Source organism: Fukomys damarensis, unplaced genomic scaffold (genome assembly GCF_012274545.1).
Source record: "Fukomys damarensis isolate Sample0158 unplaced genomic scaffold, DMR_v1.0_HiC HiC_scaffold_27, whole genome shotgun sequence".
Taxonomy (NCBI): domain Eukaryota; kingdom Metazoa; phylum Chordata; class Mammalia; order Rodentia; family Bathyergidae; genus Fukomys; species Fukomys damarensis.
The window spans coordinates 8,092,532-8,110,371 of record NW_022900939.1 but is presented as its reverse complement, the minus strand read 5'-3'; the positions used below and the strand labels follow the sequence as shown (position 1 = coordinate 8,110,371).

General features: G+C 43.6%; 1 protein-coding gene across 6 annotated transcripts in view; it reads left to right on the top strand.

Annotated features, from left to right (window-relative positions):
- The window catches only part of Alkbh3 (alkB homolog 3, alpha-ketoglutarate dependent dioxygenase), a 34,533-nt gene that overhangs the window by 1,112 nt on the left and 15,581 nt on the right, over window positions 1-17,840 (top strand). For 3 of the 6 annotated variants that reach the window (XM_010612527.3, XM_010612525.3, XM_010612526.3), the window contains exons 2-8: window positions 1,333-1,475; window positions 1,836-1,939; window positions 2,893-2,927; window positions 5,089-5,136; window positions 6,847-6,950; window positions 8,872-8,960; window positions 13,077-13,286. In XM_010612527.3, coding sequence (XP_010610829.1) covers window positions 1,400-1,475; window positions 1,836-1,939; window positions 2,893-2,927; window positions 5,089-5,136; window positions 6,847-6,950; window positions 8,872-8,960; window positions 13,077-13,286 — 666 coding nt within the window. In that variant the 5' untranslated portion in view covers window positions 1,333-1,399. Of the gene's footprint in view, window positions 1-1,332; window positions 1,476-1,835; window positions 1,940-2,892; window positions 2,928-5,088; window positions 5,137-6,823; window positions 6,951-8,871; window positions 8,961-13,076; window positions 13,287-17,840 lie in introns of all 6 variants that reach the window. The other 3 variants (XM_010612529.3, XM_010612531.3, XM_010612530.3) reach the window with 3 other exon arrangements.

Here is a 17,840-nt window from a genome sequence, read left to right as displayed (position 1 = left end):
CGGTTTTTTTTTTTTTTTTTTGTTTTTTTTTTTTTTTTTTTTTTTTTTTTTTTCCTTTGGTGGCAGTATGGGGGACCGAATTTAGGACCTTGCGTTTGGGAGGCTAGAGTGGTGCCTCTGAGCTAAATCCCTGGCCCTTGATATGATCTAAATTTTATTGGCAAAAGTGCCCTCAGTATTACTGGCTGTTATGAGGTAGATTTTTTTCAGTTAGCTGAAGACTGAATCATAGTAAAATTTCAATTTTTTTTTTTGTACCATGGATAAAACTCACGTCCTTGTGCTTGAGAAGCAGGTGGCAGAACCAGAATTTGAATATTTAATTGACTCAAATTAATTTATTTCCTGAGTGACCCATGGTCCCCATACAAACCAGTGTAACATCATAAAGACAATCACTTATTTCTGTCTTAAATCAGATTTTCTGGAGGTAGGCCAAGGATATTTAAATTTTAATTTATTAAACTTTAAAAATTTCAGATCTTATTTTGACAAGTAACAATTATATTAATGGGGTGCAGCGTGATGTTTTGATATATAGTTATATTATAGATCGATTAAATAAAGCTAGTAAATGTATCACCTCTCTTAATTTGGTGGTGAAAAACATTTAAAATCTACTCAGCAATTTTGAGACCCGCAGTACATTGATATTCATTATAGTCATCACTTTGTGCAAGAGATGACTTAAGCTTACTTCGCTTGTCTAACTGAAACTTTGTACCCTGCCATCAATGTCTTCTTTTTCCCTTCTCCCCTTCCCCTGCCCACTAGTAATTACCTTCTGTTCTTCACTTCTAGGCGTTTGACTCTTAGATTCCACACATAAGTGAGACCATGCTATCTTTGTTTTTCTGTGCCTCGCTTATTTCATACAGCAGGAAGTCCTCCAGATTCATCTGCCATGGGTGCTTTTAACTAGCTTCCGGAAAGTTTGGTGCTGCCCATGGTAATGGAATATGGAAATCTGCTTGGGAACTGAATCTTAGCCCATTTCTTAATGTCTGGGAGATAATAGGAGTGTTACAGCTTCTTAATTTTCTGCTCTTGAAGACTAATAAGGATAACATAGTCTATAATAGGTCTTGCTTTTAGAAATGTGCACTTTTTTGTGAAATAAGTAAAAGTTCTATGATAAGCTTACAGAAGATAAGCGAGGAGTTCTGAGTGACTTAGGCTCCTTGATTGAGTTGTGATGACACAAAGAAGCTGATTTTGTGCAGAAGCTCTGACTGCTACTGACCCATCTCTTCTTCCTGAAAGGATCAGGATTACCTGTTAACAGACCAAAGTCAAGATCCTAACTAAAAGCACTGTTTCCTCCTTACACAGATACCATTGTGTGGTTTGAATCAGGAATGAAATCTGGGAGCACAGAGCAGAAGCTGTTTTGGTCAACATGGCGGACAAAAGACAGCAAGCGCGAGTGCAGGGAGCCTGGGCTGCCCCTAAGAGACGGCCGGCTGCTCAGCCAGGCAAGAACCTGCCGGGATTGTGTGTGTGTATGGATGTGGGCAACTCTTCCGCTCTCTTATTTATATCCTTTTGGTTGATGATGAAGTCCATTTCAGTTGATATTAAGGAATTGTTTAAAATATGGCTGGTGTTTTGTCTGATTTTGACGATGAGCTAAAGGAAAGGGGTCTTCAGTGTTCCTTCTATTTAATCAGTGCCCTTAACCTTTCAGAGTGTGTTGAAGACTTCTGATGACTTCACTGATTAATTTTAGATGTGACGGGTCATTTCTGAGGGGGTTTTACTGGCCCTCACTCAGTAGGAGGCGACTGTTCACGTGCAAACAGACTGGTCTGAGGCCATTCTTGCTCCTTTCTTAGCTGCTGCTGCTGGGAGCCATCTCCAGCAGACACCTGGCCAGACCTGGAGGGACAAGGAGCATCGTCTGTCTGACAGAGAGTTTGTGTTCAGAGAACCCCAGCAGGTAAATTGTTGTTTCTTCTTCAGTATTAACGAGGGGTTGCTTGGAAGGCTGTTCCTATGTAGCGGGTACTCAAACAATGCCTGAATAAATTACCAATGCAAAGCAGAGCAAAAAGGTGATAATGAAATGTGAAATATTTCAGTTCCCTCCACATGTTTAAAAATGCTTCATTTTCTGCTCCCAGCAGTTGGTCATAACTATTCCTATTTTGGGAGGAGGGGTAGGGAAGCTATCCGATGAGTAGAGGCCAAAGCTTATATCATGACTAGGGTTTCTGTGAGTGCTCGGAGGTCTTGCAGTTCCAAGACCACGCTGTCTTTAGTGCTGTGACAGCAAATGTCTTTGTGATGGAATTGAAATTTCAGTTCTAGCAAAATGCCTGATTGTTAAATCATATTTTCCATCGGGGAGGGGAATGTAAAAAACAGAAAGGTTTTTTTTTTTAATAGTGCTGGGGATTGAATCCAGGGCCTTATGCATGCTAGGCAGGCATTCTATTACTGAGCAGTATCCCAAGTGCTTATTTTTTAACAATATGGAAAAAAGATTAAAAACAATCAGGCACAGAGTCTCAAGTTTGATCCCTGGTACCACCACCACCAACAATAACACTAATCAGGCATTTTGCTATAGTAACAATTGTATAAATAATTCTTGAAAGTCTTTATTTTATAATATATCTTCAATTAAAAAAAAAATCTCTTATGTAAAGGATGCTTTCCAGACCTGCTGGCCTGTAGGATTGATTCATTGTAATGACCTTTTTCTGTCTGCTAGAGAGTGTGATGTGTTGTTCTAAGAAGAACAGAAAGAAAGACAATGAGAGATTGGAATGAAAAAGAGATAGCTGTAGACCTGACTTTTTCTGAGCAGAAGTGAGAGAATTATGGTGAATCAGTCTCCCAGGTGGTTAGAGATCATTCCAGAATTCAGATCTGCCTGTTTCCTTGCAGGTAGTACGCAGAGCCCCAGAACCGCGAGTGATAGAGTAAGTAATCTGCTGCCTTCCTGTCACGGTTGCGTGGTCTTTCCCTCACTCCGACTCCTCCTTGTGAAGAAGTCAGCCCAATAAGTGTCTTAATTTTTTGGCTGGGATATTCCAAGCTCTATCTTTAAATGTGAGCTTTTGAGAAGACTTTTTGAATTTGCTGATCATATGGAAAGAATGCAAAAAGATCTCCGTGTGTTAAATGTTGACTCGGGCGTAGATTTCCTGGCCCTCTTCACTGACAGCTCAATAGTGCGCCCAAGCATCCCTTAGCTCAAGATGAGGTCCCTGAGTCATCGGCTCTTGGCTGTTTTTGAAGCTTTGTGGTTTTCACTGGCAGTGCTTAATGTAGCTGCTGGCAACCCACCTGACCATCCAGACACTTTGTTAAAATGACAGGGCAGCGACTAAAATGATACTAAGTGTTCTGCTTACATTGTTCTGTGTCTGAAAGGTTCTTATCCAAAATTCCTAAGAGATACTTTTATCATTTTAAAAATTCCTGCTCCTCGGTTTCCATCTGATTATCAGTGTCCTTTTATTTTAGAAAATTAGAATTAGACGTATATTGTTTCCCATGAGCAATCTGTTAAACACTGTTTTGCAGATTGGCTTATATATTGGAAGAATTTGAAATGTAACACAGGTGATTTTCAAGGGGAAGTACAATCTTGGCTTTGCCACTAGTTAGTTATGTAGTTCTTTCCATTTCTCTGAGTTTCAGTGTGCTTGTCTTCGAAGTAGGGACCTGGATTTTGCAGTCACTTCAGGTCCAGGCTAGTTCTAATAATCTTTGATTATTTTAAAAATACCAGTGTGGTAATTGGTGATAAAGAGAATAAACAAAACTATAAAAACTCTTACAGTTGGATATTCATACTGGAAAAAAAAATGGGCAATTTAAAGCTGCTAAATCAAGAGAAAAATGACAAAAATCCAATGCTGTTTACCCTAGAGTTTGTTAACTCTTGCTTACCTAAAGCTAACTATGCTAGATTTTTTTTTAAATACCCAAAAATGTGTTCCATAGTTAAAGTGAGCCATTTTCTAAATGTGGGCTGAAACATTGAAATACTGTATTCATTCTCTAGGAGACTGAATAGCAAAGTCTACAGCAAGTGGTCCTTCACAGTACGTGCGATGACTATGCCTACATATTTGGCTCAGAGGTCCTCACACATCCACCTAAGAGCCTAGCTGAAAAGGCTCAGACCCAGTTGTTTGGGTAGATGTCCCTTGTGGTCTGTGTTGCTTTTTCTCATTGTGGACTTTACACCCTGCTCTATTTTTTTCACATTGATGAAATTGAGTAAGATTCACTTTTCCATCTACTATGTTCAGGCACTGGGAAACAGTAATAACCCATTTCTAATAACCCCTCCTAGGGGCCTGCAGTCTTGTAGATGACGTAGACGTGTGGAGAAATGGTGGGTGTAATCTTGTATACCTTAAAATAGTAGACCTGTACTGCCAGCACCCACAGGATGAGTCGGGTAATGTTACTTACATGATTCAAAGGCCAGGAAAGGTAGAGGTGATGGTTTTGAAGGACAGGATAGAATTTCCCAGGCACCAAAGCTGGCGCTGGGCTGGGTTAGGGATGCTGAGTGGCAGACGGCACAGCAGGCATGGGGTTGTGGGAGAAGATCCTAGGCGCTTGTTGGGGGAGCGCTGCGCTGCGGCAGCCGTCAGAAGAGGGCGCTAGGTCTTAGAACCTTGACCGCAACTGTGGAGCCATTGAAGGGTTTTCTTTAAACAGTGTCTCTGAAAGGAACAGAAGCTCAGAGCTCCACTGTGCCTCCTGTTGGGCAGCACCCTCTGTTCCACACTCTCCAGAGGGGAGGTGTCCTTTTGTCTCTGTTTTTCACCCCTTTTGTGTGTTAGATTTTTGGATCATACGAGCCTAAATTCCAGGTGAGAGACAAAGGGTAGAATCAAAATTTATTCTATCCCTTTGTGTCTCAGAACCACTCAGGGTTCTGTTCCCAATGGCTGTGATGGCGCAGCCCCGTCTCCAGCCTGTCTTAGTGACAGAACGTGGGCCTGTGCCTCCCGCACTGCGTTCATACATTGTGAAGTGATCTCAGGGAGCTGGGACCCTCCCGCGGGGCGCAGGGTGTGGTTCTGTCTCTGCTGACTGTCTCTTTCCTCCTTTCCTCAGCAGGGAGGGTGTGTATGAACTCAGCCTGTCACCTTCAGGCGTCTCTAGGTAAGTGAGTCCTCAGCAGAAGGTGACTGTAACTGTCATCAAGTTAGACTGCTCTCTCATTTGAAATAGGAAATTTCTTCCCTTTAAACTCTGTGGGATGGGAAGCTGGTGATGTCTTTCTAGCATCAAGTAATCTTCACAGTCTCTCTCTCAGATGCAGTAACTTACTCCCCTAGTTTCTCAGATGAGGAAATGAGGCCTAAAGAGTTGGAGTCCTTCATCCTCGTGGACTTGGTGACTTAATATTAGAGTTGGGTCTGTACTGGGAGTGCTGTGTTAAGTTATTATTTTGCATTTTATGAATTATAAATATATCGTCATACAGCACTGCATCAGGGCAGAGTTCAGTAAAGTGAAAGCATATATTAGGCACTAGCCATTATTTTTAAAACCTCACTTTAATGCAGCAGTATACTAATTGTCACTTTAAGGTAATGAGACACTTAAGACAAATACATTAGAATGTAAAACACATCAAATCAGTTGCTTAAAACAAGGCTTCCATAAGGCCTTTTGAGGGGGATAGTGAACCCAGGACCTTTGCACTGAGCTTTGTCCCTAACCACCACACACACTTTCATTGTTGGGGGTGTTTTTTTTGTGGAACCGGGAATCGAACTCAGGTCCTTGTGCTTGTGAGGCAGGCGGCGGAACCACTGAGCTAAAACCCCAGCCTGGAGGTGTTTTGTTTTGAGGCAGGTCCTCCTGAGTCACTAAATTACCCAGATTGGGCTCGAACTTGGGACCCTCTTGCCTCAGCCCCGCACAGTACTTGTAAGGCTTTGTAAAGAGTTTCAGTGCTGCTTTTGCTGTGACACTTTTTGGAACCTCCCTGTAAGGCAAGGTCAGCAGCCACACAAGCCCAGTTGCTCTCTTTTGGTCGCACTGCATTATCGGTTATGGTGCTGGGGGAGCTTTGACTCTTTGAGAAAATCAAACATATCTTCAAAATGAAGATTTGCTGCCACCAGGGTGATCCAAGAGGATGCCCTGTGGGTTCTCAGTGCGCGTCTTAAGAGAGGTGTCCAGAATGGTTTCGAGCTGAATTGGCATTGTCTAAATAAGCAGTCTATTCAGTGAGAAGAGCCCTCATTTGGATATGTTTATTTTGATAAAGTCATAATGATCTTTCTTTCTCTAGAATTGGTGTAGTCTCTAAAGACTGCCAGTTATTAAAATTTTTATTTTGTATTACTCTGTTTATTCTTCAAGTATTTTATGAGCTAGATGTTATCATTGGGTTACAGATGAGAAGAATGAAGACTCAGGGAAGTTAAGTAACTCGCCCAGTGTTTCACAGCTGAGCCCTGCTAGTAGTTTCTGTCCCTTAGGTTCTTGGTAGCATTGCTGGTACTACTCACATTCCTCAGTAGCATTTGGACCACAGTCTGTAAAGCTCTCATGTATCCTTTATCCATCATTTCCACTTTGTCTTAACATGGAAGGACTTTATTTTACATCCGGGCCATCACAACCTGGGCGATGTTGAGTTCTGCTGCTGTGGGAGGGAGAGGATTTTGTCAGCGGATTAGAGGGAGGATACAGGTAAACATACTCTGCTGGGGGTTGCAGTCTAATCAGTGGTGGGGCGCCTTGTAAAGCTTTCAATGATACAAACAGCCCGCTGTGGCACACGTGCCTTAGATTCACCACCACTGATTTAACCCATCTTTTCTATGTTCTTCAGTCAATGTTTCTTTCTGCATCCAGGGTACGTTTATATCCTGGCTTTGTTGACACGCAGGAAGCGGACTGGGTGTTGGACCAGCTGTGTCGGGATGTTCCCTGGAAACAGAGGACGGGCATCAGAGAGGGTGAGGAATCACTGAGGTTGCAGAGGTTGCTGCCCGGGCTCCCTGTTGGAATGCCTTCTGTTACCACCGCGTGTACACCACAGCCTGTCCTAACATTCAAAACCTGAGGCCCTGAGGAGAGCAGGGAGTATCCAGGCACAGTGGGTGCAAGGGAAGAGTCTTTCAGGCAGAAGCGACAGCCAGGGGAGGGCCCAGATCGAGGCAGGCCCTGGCCGGAGTGGAGACGTGAGAGTTCGGAGCCCAGAGGAGGCTGTGTGGCTGCACTGTTGTTGACAGCCTCATTGCTTATGTTACCGCCTCTGCCACTTCCAGTGCTACCAGCTTCTCTCTGCTAGAAGCTACTGGAGCTTTCTATTTTTCTGATGCTGTTTGGCATACATTGTTCTGAAGTACTTTTTACTGACTTTTGATTCTGATTTTATTTCATCAGAAGAGTCTGCCTTCCTTTAGTTTTAGTTTCAGTCTACTCTCCTGAGCTTGTAAAGGTGAAACAGATTCCCTGCTTTTCTCAAAACCTACTCCTTTCCGCTGCGGGTGTCAATGAGCCCGCAGTGCCTGTTATTCCACAGGTGGCCACTGGGGGGCGTCTGTGCTCCAGCATAGAATTTCCTTCCTGGCCAGTTTTCTGTAGTCAGTGTACAGTGGCTTCACTTTTGTTACTCATTAGAATACGGATCAGCTTTTTCAGGAAAACCAACCAACTCACAAGACATTCACAGTAGGTCTCCTGGTTATGTCCTTTGCTTGTTCTCTCATTCAAAGTAATTGTTAATTTCAAGCACATTACAAGCGAGTAGCTCTCGAATTGTTGGGTTTTCTTACCTTTAAAATTGAACTAACAAAATACCTGTCTTTTAAGGTTGCTGTGTTAAATGAGGTAATGCATGATGAGTGCTGAACCGAATGCCTACTACATGGCAAGCCTTCAGTGAATGTTAGCTGCTCTTTTTTATTTTATTTATTTTTTTCTGGTTTTGTGCTGGGGCTTGAACCCACATATGCAGAGGACAGGCTGTCCCCCTGCGCTACAGCCCCAGCCCTGCTTTTTGTTGTTATCATTCCTGTCCTTGTGACTGGTTTTGGGAAGCATAGCAGATCTGTGGGTAACTCCCTCTCTAAATAAACTTGGAGGTCAAAAGCTTCTGGACTAAAATCAGCCGCATGCTGCAGTTGCTCAGAACACTTTTCCCTTCGTTTGGAATCAGAAAGGTGTCTACAGTGTGGGCACATGGGCGAACAGTCTGTCTTGTTCTTCAAAGGGATGTTGGTGGCACAGATGCCTACCTTCAGGGACCCAGGCTCCACATCCTGCTTTTTGAGACTTTAAAATGAAACAAACATGGCACACACACGGTCTCATCTCAGAACCTTTGCCCAGGCTTTTCTGCCTTGTCCTTTCTTCGTGGGGTCCCTAACCATTCTGCCAGCCCTTGCCCATATCCTCTGTGAAGGCAGAGCCACTGCCTTAGTCACTTTCCTTGTGGTTGAACCATAATCCTGGACACTTAGGGGAGGAGAGGTTTATTTTGGCTCGTGTTCTAGAAGTTTCCGTCTTGGCAGGGTCCGCAGCATGGCAGCAGGGCCCAAGCAGAGGAGAGCTGTTCATGGTGTAGCATCTGGGAAGTGGGGAGTAAAGGGAGGCGCCTGAGAAGGAGAGACACCTTTGCAGGTCGCACCCCCAGTGAGCCCAGCTCCAAAGGGTCCCAGCTCCTGACATCACATTTAGCTGTAACATCCCAGAATCCAGACCTTCCCAGAGCCCCGCCTTTGAGCACATGACATCCAGATACAAACCGTGACAGCTGTCCTTCCTCTTCCTCTGTCTCTCTTGGCTTCTTGACACCGCAAGGCAGTGTTGGCTTATGGTAGGTCCATCGCACGGAGCGCCACCCTGTCTCAGAGCCCTGTTTTTCTTTCTTAGATATAACTTATCTGCAACCAAGACTTACAGCATGGTATGGAGACCTCCCTTACACTTACTCAAGAGTCACTATGGAACCAAATCCTCACGTATGTTCAAATACTGTCCTTGGTGCGGTTTTATAGATGATGGAAGTGTAAAGTGCTATAAAATAACAGGAAGACCCGGCGGGGGTATTTGATGCACAGCCTGGTTCTCATTTATTTTCTGTGCAGCTACATCCTTATGGCTGAGCAGTAGGCAGGAGGTCAGAATGTCTTTTTCCATCTCTCAGGCTCTTTTGCTATTTGCCAGCCCACCCCCCAATCTTTTTTTTTTCTTTTCTTTTTTAAAACATTTTATTTGGCATTCATTTTATGGCTACGTTTCTCAGACTTCAACTTATTACCGCTTTGGCTTGTTTCTACTGCTTTTGTTTTTAGAAATTTCCATGACAGTAGACAAGGGTATTTTAGTGTTCAAAATAAGCTTGTCCAGAGGATGGAGTTAAGGTCCAGGAAATCGCTCTCTGTTTAGTTCCTGGAATCTTGCCTTTGGCAGATAGTGCCATGCTTTATGGAAAGAGACTGAAGAAAATGGAGTTTTGCTTCAGACATTTGGGTACACAGAAATGTGATATATTTTAGATCTTCTGGTAATGTGTAATTGCAAACCACCTCTTTACTAAAATGCACAGGGATGAAATATTGCCTGGGAGCATGTGGCTTTTTCGTGTAGGGACAAATATTTTGGTTTCTAGGGCTGCATTTATTATGTCTCCTTGGGAAGCGCTGAGACCCTTTGTATCTGAGGTTGGTTTGGAAGCAGAGTGAATTTGCACTGGGCCAGTTCAGTGTAGACTACCGCCTGGTTCCTGTCAGATTAAATTTACCTTCTTGTCAACAGTCCTCGTAGCAGAGAGGTTGCAGATTAAATGGGCTGTGGGGAAGGAGCTCTCTTCCACTCATTCTAGCTCATCTAGAAAGGTTCCTCTCCCTCCACATGGTTGACATTTTGGGTTGGATGCCTCTGTCGTGGGTCCATCCTGAGTGCTGTGGGATGCTCAGAGGTATCCACGGTCTCCGCGTACCAGGTGCCAGCTGCCCTTTTCAGTCACAATAGCCAGAAGTGACTCCAGACATTGCCACTTGTCTGCTGAGGGCACAGTTGCCTCTGGTTGAGAGCCATCATTTTAGAGTAGATCAGAGTCACAGTTTGCTGAATAAACTACCTGCTTATTGTCTTTCACGTTGGGGACATTTGACTGCTCTTCAAAGGAATCTTTTTCTTTTATTTTACGATACACTGCTTTTCAACAATGTAATACATGCTTATTAAAAATGTAGAGACTGCAGCTAAATGTAAAGATGAATATTAATATTTTGGATAATTGTTCTGCCTGATAGTTTAGTTCTGATCATTTTTAGTTTAGGCAAAAATATGAGATTTTTTTTTCTATAAAAATAAAATTATGTATAGCATGTTTAACTGCATGTCATCACCATCCTTTAGTACTATTAAATACTGAATATTAAGTTTTTCAAATAAGATTCTTTAATTTGGAGTTTGTGTTTCCTGCTGATAGATTAATTCATTTATATACTATTTTCTGTGGGGATTGAACTCCGCCCCTTGCGCTTGCAAGGCAGGCCACCGAACCGCTGAGCTAAATCCCCAGCCCCCATTTTCTGATATTTTTTAAAAGAAGGATTCAGTAGTTGTGTGTGTGTTGGGAGTACTTGTTTAATTTTAAAATTGTTAGGCCAGGCATGGTATTACACAGGTGTAAGCCACTCGGGAGGCAGATGCAGGAAGATCACGAGTTTGAGCCCTTGCGCTTGCAAGGCAGGCCACCGAACCGCTGAGCTAAATCCCCAGCCCCCATTTTCTGATATTTTTTAAAAGAAGGATTCAGTAGTTGTGTGTGTGTTGGGAGTACTTGTTTAATTTTAAAATTGTTAGGCCAGGCATGGTATTACACAGGTGTAAGCCACTCGGGAGGCAGATGCAGGAAGATCACGAGTTTGAGCCCAGCCCGGACGACTGAGTGATTTAATAAAACCCTGTCTCAAAATAAATAAAAACAACTGGGGATGTAGCTCAGTGAGAAGGCCCTGAATTAAAAGCCAAAGCAGAAGTAAGCTGAATATCCTATAGACCAGAATCAGGTTCATAGATTTTGAAAACATATTTTAGTCTTTGTTAAGATTATATCTTTTATAAACTCTGTATAAACTAGATCAAATCCTCGACTGGCTCAGAGTGCCACCAACTTGACTTCGCCTTTCTGCTATAGGAGATCTTAGTAATTCCTAGGACTCTCTACACCCTCTTTGAGATCTGTTACTTTGGGGATTTATATTCTCATACTCTTCGTCAAATGTCTTTTAAGGATAGAATGTCCTCACCGAACAGAGATGATGGTGGGTTTTAATTTAGACGTTCAGTTCTGAAGAATCTATATAGAGTATTGGTTAGAGAGTCTAAATTAATCCTCTAGTTCATTATCCCCTTTTTTCTTCCTTTCTCTGGTTCACTACCAAAAATAACTAAGAAAAAAATATATACCCACTTAGAAACAGAATGCAAACTTGATGTTCGCTGTGCTCAGCTCCTGAGCAAGTCAGGGAAGTGCTAATTAGATTCTCAGTCACATTGTGGAAAAGCTACCTTCCTCCTTTATATTCATGTCAAGGGTATAAATCTAGCATCTGATCTTGAGCTCCATGATGATAAATTTATTAAATAGGAAATACAGCCTGCTGACATCACTACTGTAGTTTCACTTCACAATTTGTTCTCTTGGACGTGGGTTAGCTTAAGGGCATTTTTATTTTATTGATCTAAGCTTTGTTGGTTGTTATCCTTGTTGATTTGAAAAAACCTGCTTGGAAGGTAGTGTTGATACCCATAAGGAGGCCCAGCCTTGACAGTGAGGAACAGTGTTCACTGGCCTATGCTTTTACCTGACAGTAGCCATGGGCTGTACTTGAAAATATTAAGCTTTCCTTTCTGCCCATCCATTTGCCACTAGCAAGCACAGAACACAGACACTTGAAGAGTTCTCTAAAGTCTCGATTCTCAGTACTATAACCTGTGGGGCCTGGGGTGGGGGCGGGAAGCCCACAATCTGTTTTCGTAGTACTGTGTGACATCTTCACTGTGTTGAGTGTGCACCAGTGGCACAGAGGTGTGAATGGTACAACTGGTCTTAATTTTTAATATGGGTGTGATCTATAGCTGTAACCCATATACATGAAAGTTCTTGGAGGTCCTCAGTAATTGTAGTTGTATATAGTCTGAAAACAACTGTTGGAAAGTGTTTGTAAAGTGCATGAGAGAGTTCTGGTGAGACGCAGAGCTCTAGTAGAAATAAAACAAGCTGCACTGATTGTGCTCCTGAGAACACTTTCTGGTCAGAGGTCATAGCTCTCTGTAGTATACGTGGCCTGCATTTCCAGACAAAAACTACTTCATTGAACGGGGTGCTCAGGAGATGGGCTGTGGAATCAAAGTTTTCTATAGTTTACAGCCCTTATATTAAGAACATATCCCGATTCTCATTTGTTGGAAAAGAATATTTTTCCCCTGCAGGGTCTGTCTTTAGGAAGTTAGCAATGCCAAGGATTAAAGGTCTTTTTAAAAAAACAATTCTGCAGGGCCTGGGTACATAGTTTAATAGTAGAGCACTTGCCCAGCGTGTGTGAAGCCCTGAGTTCTATCCCAACACCTCAGAATAAAAGCAGTTCACCTTTGAAGTTTAAATAGAAATTGAACCAGTAGAGGGGCACTAGCAGAAAGTTCTTTCGAACTTAATCCTGCCTGCTAATAGCATGAAGCCACATGTCAGCCTCCCTGCTCTGCTTACCTTCATAACGTACCGGGGTGACTGCCCTGAGCACCTTCATGTTTTCTTCTGTGTGAGGGCCATGTGTGTACAGGGGAAAGATGAGATGTGTAGACAGGCCTTGGTCCTCTTGACGTTGCTCTCCCAGATACAGTGCATTTATAAAATGACGGAGGTTAATGGTTTCAGAACAGAAATGATGGGAGGGAATGAAACCACTCGTTCTGCCTTCTGTTCATTGCATTCCAAGTGATTTGCTTATTCCTTGCCACATTTATATATCACTTGACTGGTTTTGCCCTTTCTTTCTGCCTCCATGTGGCTGCCACTCTGTGTGCCTCGCGTCTACCTCTGCCCTTCCTTGGCCTGCTGACCGCAGTGGCCTCCCGTGCTGCGAGCACTGAAGCACCGTATTGAAGAGAACACCGGCCACACCTTTAACTCCTTACTCTGCAATCTCTACCGAAGCGAGAAGGACAGTGTGGACTGGCACAGCGATGACGAGCCCACGCTGGGGAGGTGGCCTGTCATTGCCTCGCTCAGCTTTGGCGCCATGCGCACTTTTGAGATGAGGAAGAAGCCCCCGCCTGTGAGTATTCTCTGTCCTTGTCCTTGTCTTGCTTCCTGTTACTCTGTGACGAAGGCAGAGCTCTGAAAAGCTCTGTTTGCACACATGGAAGACAGGTGAAACATTTTCAGCCAACTGCGTGCCCCGTCGTGAGCTATTGGCTTCCACAGTGCCCATTCATGCACTGACTTGGCCACCAGGAATTGCCTGCCCTGTGCCACAGGCTGGGGCTCCTTCCCATTGGTGGAAAGGACCAGTGGGCTCTGACCCCAAGGAGAGATGCCTGTGGGTAGATGGCTTAACTCCAGTTAACTCCGGTGACTACGGCTGTGGCTGATGCTTACAGAAGGGTCACGTGAGCTAGAAGGGGTCCAGCGGGAGAGGAGCAAGGCTCAGGAAAGAGCTTCCGAGAAGCTTTCATATTCAGTGCCCTTCTTGGGAGCATGGCCACCTTTCTGTGAGGGACATCCCGTGCAGCCTCGTTCCTTCTTTACCTTCTGAAAGACAGATGGACTGAGGCCCTTTGAGAGGAAGTTCCAGGCAGATCAGCAGAGGTGGTGGTCTGTCCAAGCTCAGGTGGAAAAGCAGCCGCTAAACTGTGTAATAATTTTGGTTTTTCTTACCTAGCTTACCTGATGTGTGAGGTATACTACAACTATTCATTTTTTTACTGTCTGTCTTTTCTTTTTTCTATTTGGCTCTGGGGATTGAGCCCAAGGCTTTCTGCATGGTAAGCGCACATACTACCACTGAGCTACCCTCCCAGTCCTAATTGTTTTAAATCAAAACTCTAGAGCCTTCAGATGGAAAGATGGATAGTAGGTACTCCTAAGAAAAGAACAAACATCCGCAAGATTATCTTATTTCCAGGGCTTGTGTCTTTTTCCAACCATGGCTCCTGATTAGTCAGCTTCTGTCATTAAAGCAGACTCAGTCCGTGTGGAGGGCCAGCTCTGTTATGGACATGACCTAACTCTGGCCACATCATTATTAGTCAGTGCTTGTGTCTGTTTTTCATCAGGTACACTGCTCTGAGAATGCAATTAATGGGCCAGACTCCTTCCCTGAGGCACATTTGTTTTTCCAGGCATGGTATTTTGAAGCATATTGAGTTATTTTGCATAGATGCTGTTAAGCATTGTTTGCTGGCATCATTTCCATTGATTAGGTTTCCTTTGCCTTTGTTTACACAGAAGCTTGGGTCATCGTCGTTAGGGAACTGTCAGTTCCCAGTGTCTATTAAGTTAACTTGCTCAGGGAAAGAACTGCAGCTTTCCCGGGCAGTCGGCAGGCAGCCTGCTCATGCGTGGAGGAGCACAACTTGGGAGTCAGACCACCCAGTCTGTGCTCTGTTATTTCTAAGTATGGTGCTCTCATACGTGGGCACTGCTCATTAGATCTCAGGTTCACACATGTGCAGAATTCATCTCTGCCTCAGTAAAGACTCCTGCTTTGTGAATTGCAGAGAGACATCATGCATCTCCTTGTTTATACTCAGACCTTCTTCTGCAGCCAACACGTGGAACAGCTGCTCACTGCCACCTGTGGTTCTGCAGCTGGGGCCGCAGCAGTGCATGAGAAAACCAAAACCCTCTTTCTCCTGGAATCCCTCTAACACACTGGTGCCACGGCTTCTTCCTGCGTTCCCTCCTAGAGTTCTGATTGGCTCACGCGTATAGAATATGTCGTCTTTGGTTCAGTCCTGCTCTTGAGTTCCTTGCAGTTATTTGTCTGTTGCTAAATATTTAAGTCTTAACTTACAGTTTCTTTACATACATATATTCACCGCCACTACTCCTGAAAAAAAAACGGGGGACCTATTGTACATTGGAGCTTAAAATTTCCAGAATGTGTCTTCTGGGTAGTTAGTGTTACTGTACAAGCAGTTTCCAACTACTAAACATAAACAGTGTTGTGTTGCCCAGAAATGCCCTGTTCCTTCCCCCTCCAGGAAGCAGAAGCTCTTTGTTTGCTCATAGAAAAACGTAACTCTTGCGGTGCACACCTGTCATCCCAATACTAGAAGGGCTGAGGTAGGAAGGTCACATATTTGAGCCTAGCCTGGGCACAACTTAGCGCTTGTTTCAAAAGAAAAAGTTAAAATGACTCTGCTGTAGCTCAGTGCAAAGGGTTTAGGTTCGATCCCCCCAGCATCTCAAAAACAAACAAAACCAAACAAAAACAACCCAGGCCTTGGTCCTGTACTTCAGTTATATTACAGGTTAATGCATGGAAACAAAATGGACAGCATTCTGTTTTTGTTTCGTTTTGCTTTTACATACAGCATTTGTCCTGTGGACAGTTATTTGGAACAAAGTCTGTGTGTTCGGCTTCTTCGAGGCTATTTTGATGGACTTGGTGGAAGCAACCTTGTCAAGTGTCTGCACAGTAGCTACGGAAGCTGATTTGATGAAAATGTTGATCTAATCAGTAGGGACATTTGTTTGAGGACCTGAAGATGACTGAGGAAATGGGCTCAGGAAGAAATATAAACATGTCAGTACCACAGGCTGTTGGCTGTAGTCTAAAGTTTGGCTCCTAGGCTCATCTCACCACGATTGAATTTGATGAGGTTTTTGTGTATCTTCTCAATTCTGACTTCTGTTGGAGAGGGGAATTGAATGTCAACATATCTGAAATAGTAATCACACATTAATGAATAGAGCTTAGAAGTTCCATTCTTGGGTAAACAGGATGCATGTTTAAACTTCTGAAAAGACTCCTTCAGGGTTCATTACCAGATTCCAAAGGTCTGAGGTTCCACAAATGTGACTGAACTAAAAGTGCAGAAGCCTTTTGTTGACAGCCGTGGAAATACTTCTTAGGGTAGACATCTTTGTCTTATTGTAGACAGTCCTTTTTTCTGAAGGACAAAGGGAAATAGTTATTGCAAATCTTTGTCAACACTCTGAGAATGTGACTCGTGATTCATACTACCCAAAGTAAAAGTATAAACTAAAACGTATCAATTAGGTTAATCTTCTGTGTGGGATTTGTAGGAGTCTGTAACTCTTAGAGCTGTATCTCAGACGGCCACTATAGATTGCAGTTTTCATGTCTGTCAGCAAGTCGTGAGGTATGTTCAAGGTTGTGGGAGGGAACCCTGGGAACTCCTCTTAGCTTTGATCTATCAGAGGAGATGCACACACATGCCTGGGGTTACAGTTTCTCATCTGATGCAGCCAGAAGTCATGAGATTTCCTGCCCTTCATTGCAAATATGAAATTTTGAGACAAAAGCATTTGTTTCAGGCTACTTGCAAAGAGAAATAGTCTTAATTTTTAAAAAATTCACAGTCCTCCACCCCTGCAGCAGCTGCTTGTTTTGCAGTCTGGCACCTCCAGCAGATCTCCGTAGCTGGTGATCTTCTGAGAGCTGCCCCAGTTCCGCACGTTGTATTCCTCACAGATCCTCCCTGCATTGGCAGACAGGAGATTTTTGTTTCCTAAGCATCAGTGCCTCTCTGATTCACTGCGTTGGCAGTCAGCTTCCTGCATACCTCACCCTAGGATTAAACATTACACTCCTTCAAGGTGCCGATTCTTTTTTCACTGTTCTCTAGTCCAAGTTGGTCCACTTTGGTTCATTCATTTTGATCTTGGAGTAAGTTAACATCTCCTTGAGTGATACTAAGGTACTGTACCTGGGGCCATAGCTGACCTGTTTGATCTTGCTCTGCCATTCAGCCCATCTCTCTCTTGTGTAGTTCTCATCAGAGGTTCGGTGAACACCACATCTGTGTCCTGGCCAATGCCTGGCTATTGTGTCTAAAGATCAAGGCAAAGCTTGCTGCGCATACCTCAGTAGACCTTTTATTTTTTGTTGCTGGGATAGGTCAGGAAAGCTTTTCTGCACTTCTTGTCCCAAACCCAGTTGTACTTTTCAAACCACATCATGTCCCTATCTGCAAAGATTAGCCTGGTTCTTTTCCCAGCTAGCTTTAATTCTCTACAGAAGAACAAACTGGAAAAGGAACTACAAAAGCCATTTGGCAGGCTGCTATTTCTCTGTTGGTTACCACGGAAACAGTGATGGCTGAGTGGGGGGAGTTATTAGATAATAACAGGAAGTTTGTGATGCACTGGAGGTTTAGATGCCAAAAGCCTTGTTTTTCTGCCAAAAGACCCTGAATGAGCTCTTTTCTTTATTAGCTGAATCTCTTGCAAGTGTTAGGGGTTGCTTTCCACCTCCAGGTGAATAAGCTGAGGCAATTAGGGTCTTTCTTTACCATTCCTCTCCCAAGTGCCTTGTGCAGGATAAGACTCTTGCCCTTAGGAGCAGGAGGTGGTTGTGAAAGCAGGCCTACTGGTAGTGACTCCGAGAGCGCGCAGTGATGGGAGGTCCTGTGCCTCCTTTGTGAATTTGTTTATTTATTTTAAAATCCACTGTTGCAAAGAGGGCGGTATCAAAAGTCAGCTTGGTCATAAATATTAATATTTTTTCTAGGACTTTAGAAAAAATGAGGAACTTGAGATCCCAGACACTATGGTACTGAATGGCTTAACTTTTGTTTTTGTTTCTTTGCTTTTTTTTGGTACCAGGGATTGATTGTGGGTTCTTGTGCTTGCGAGGCAG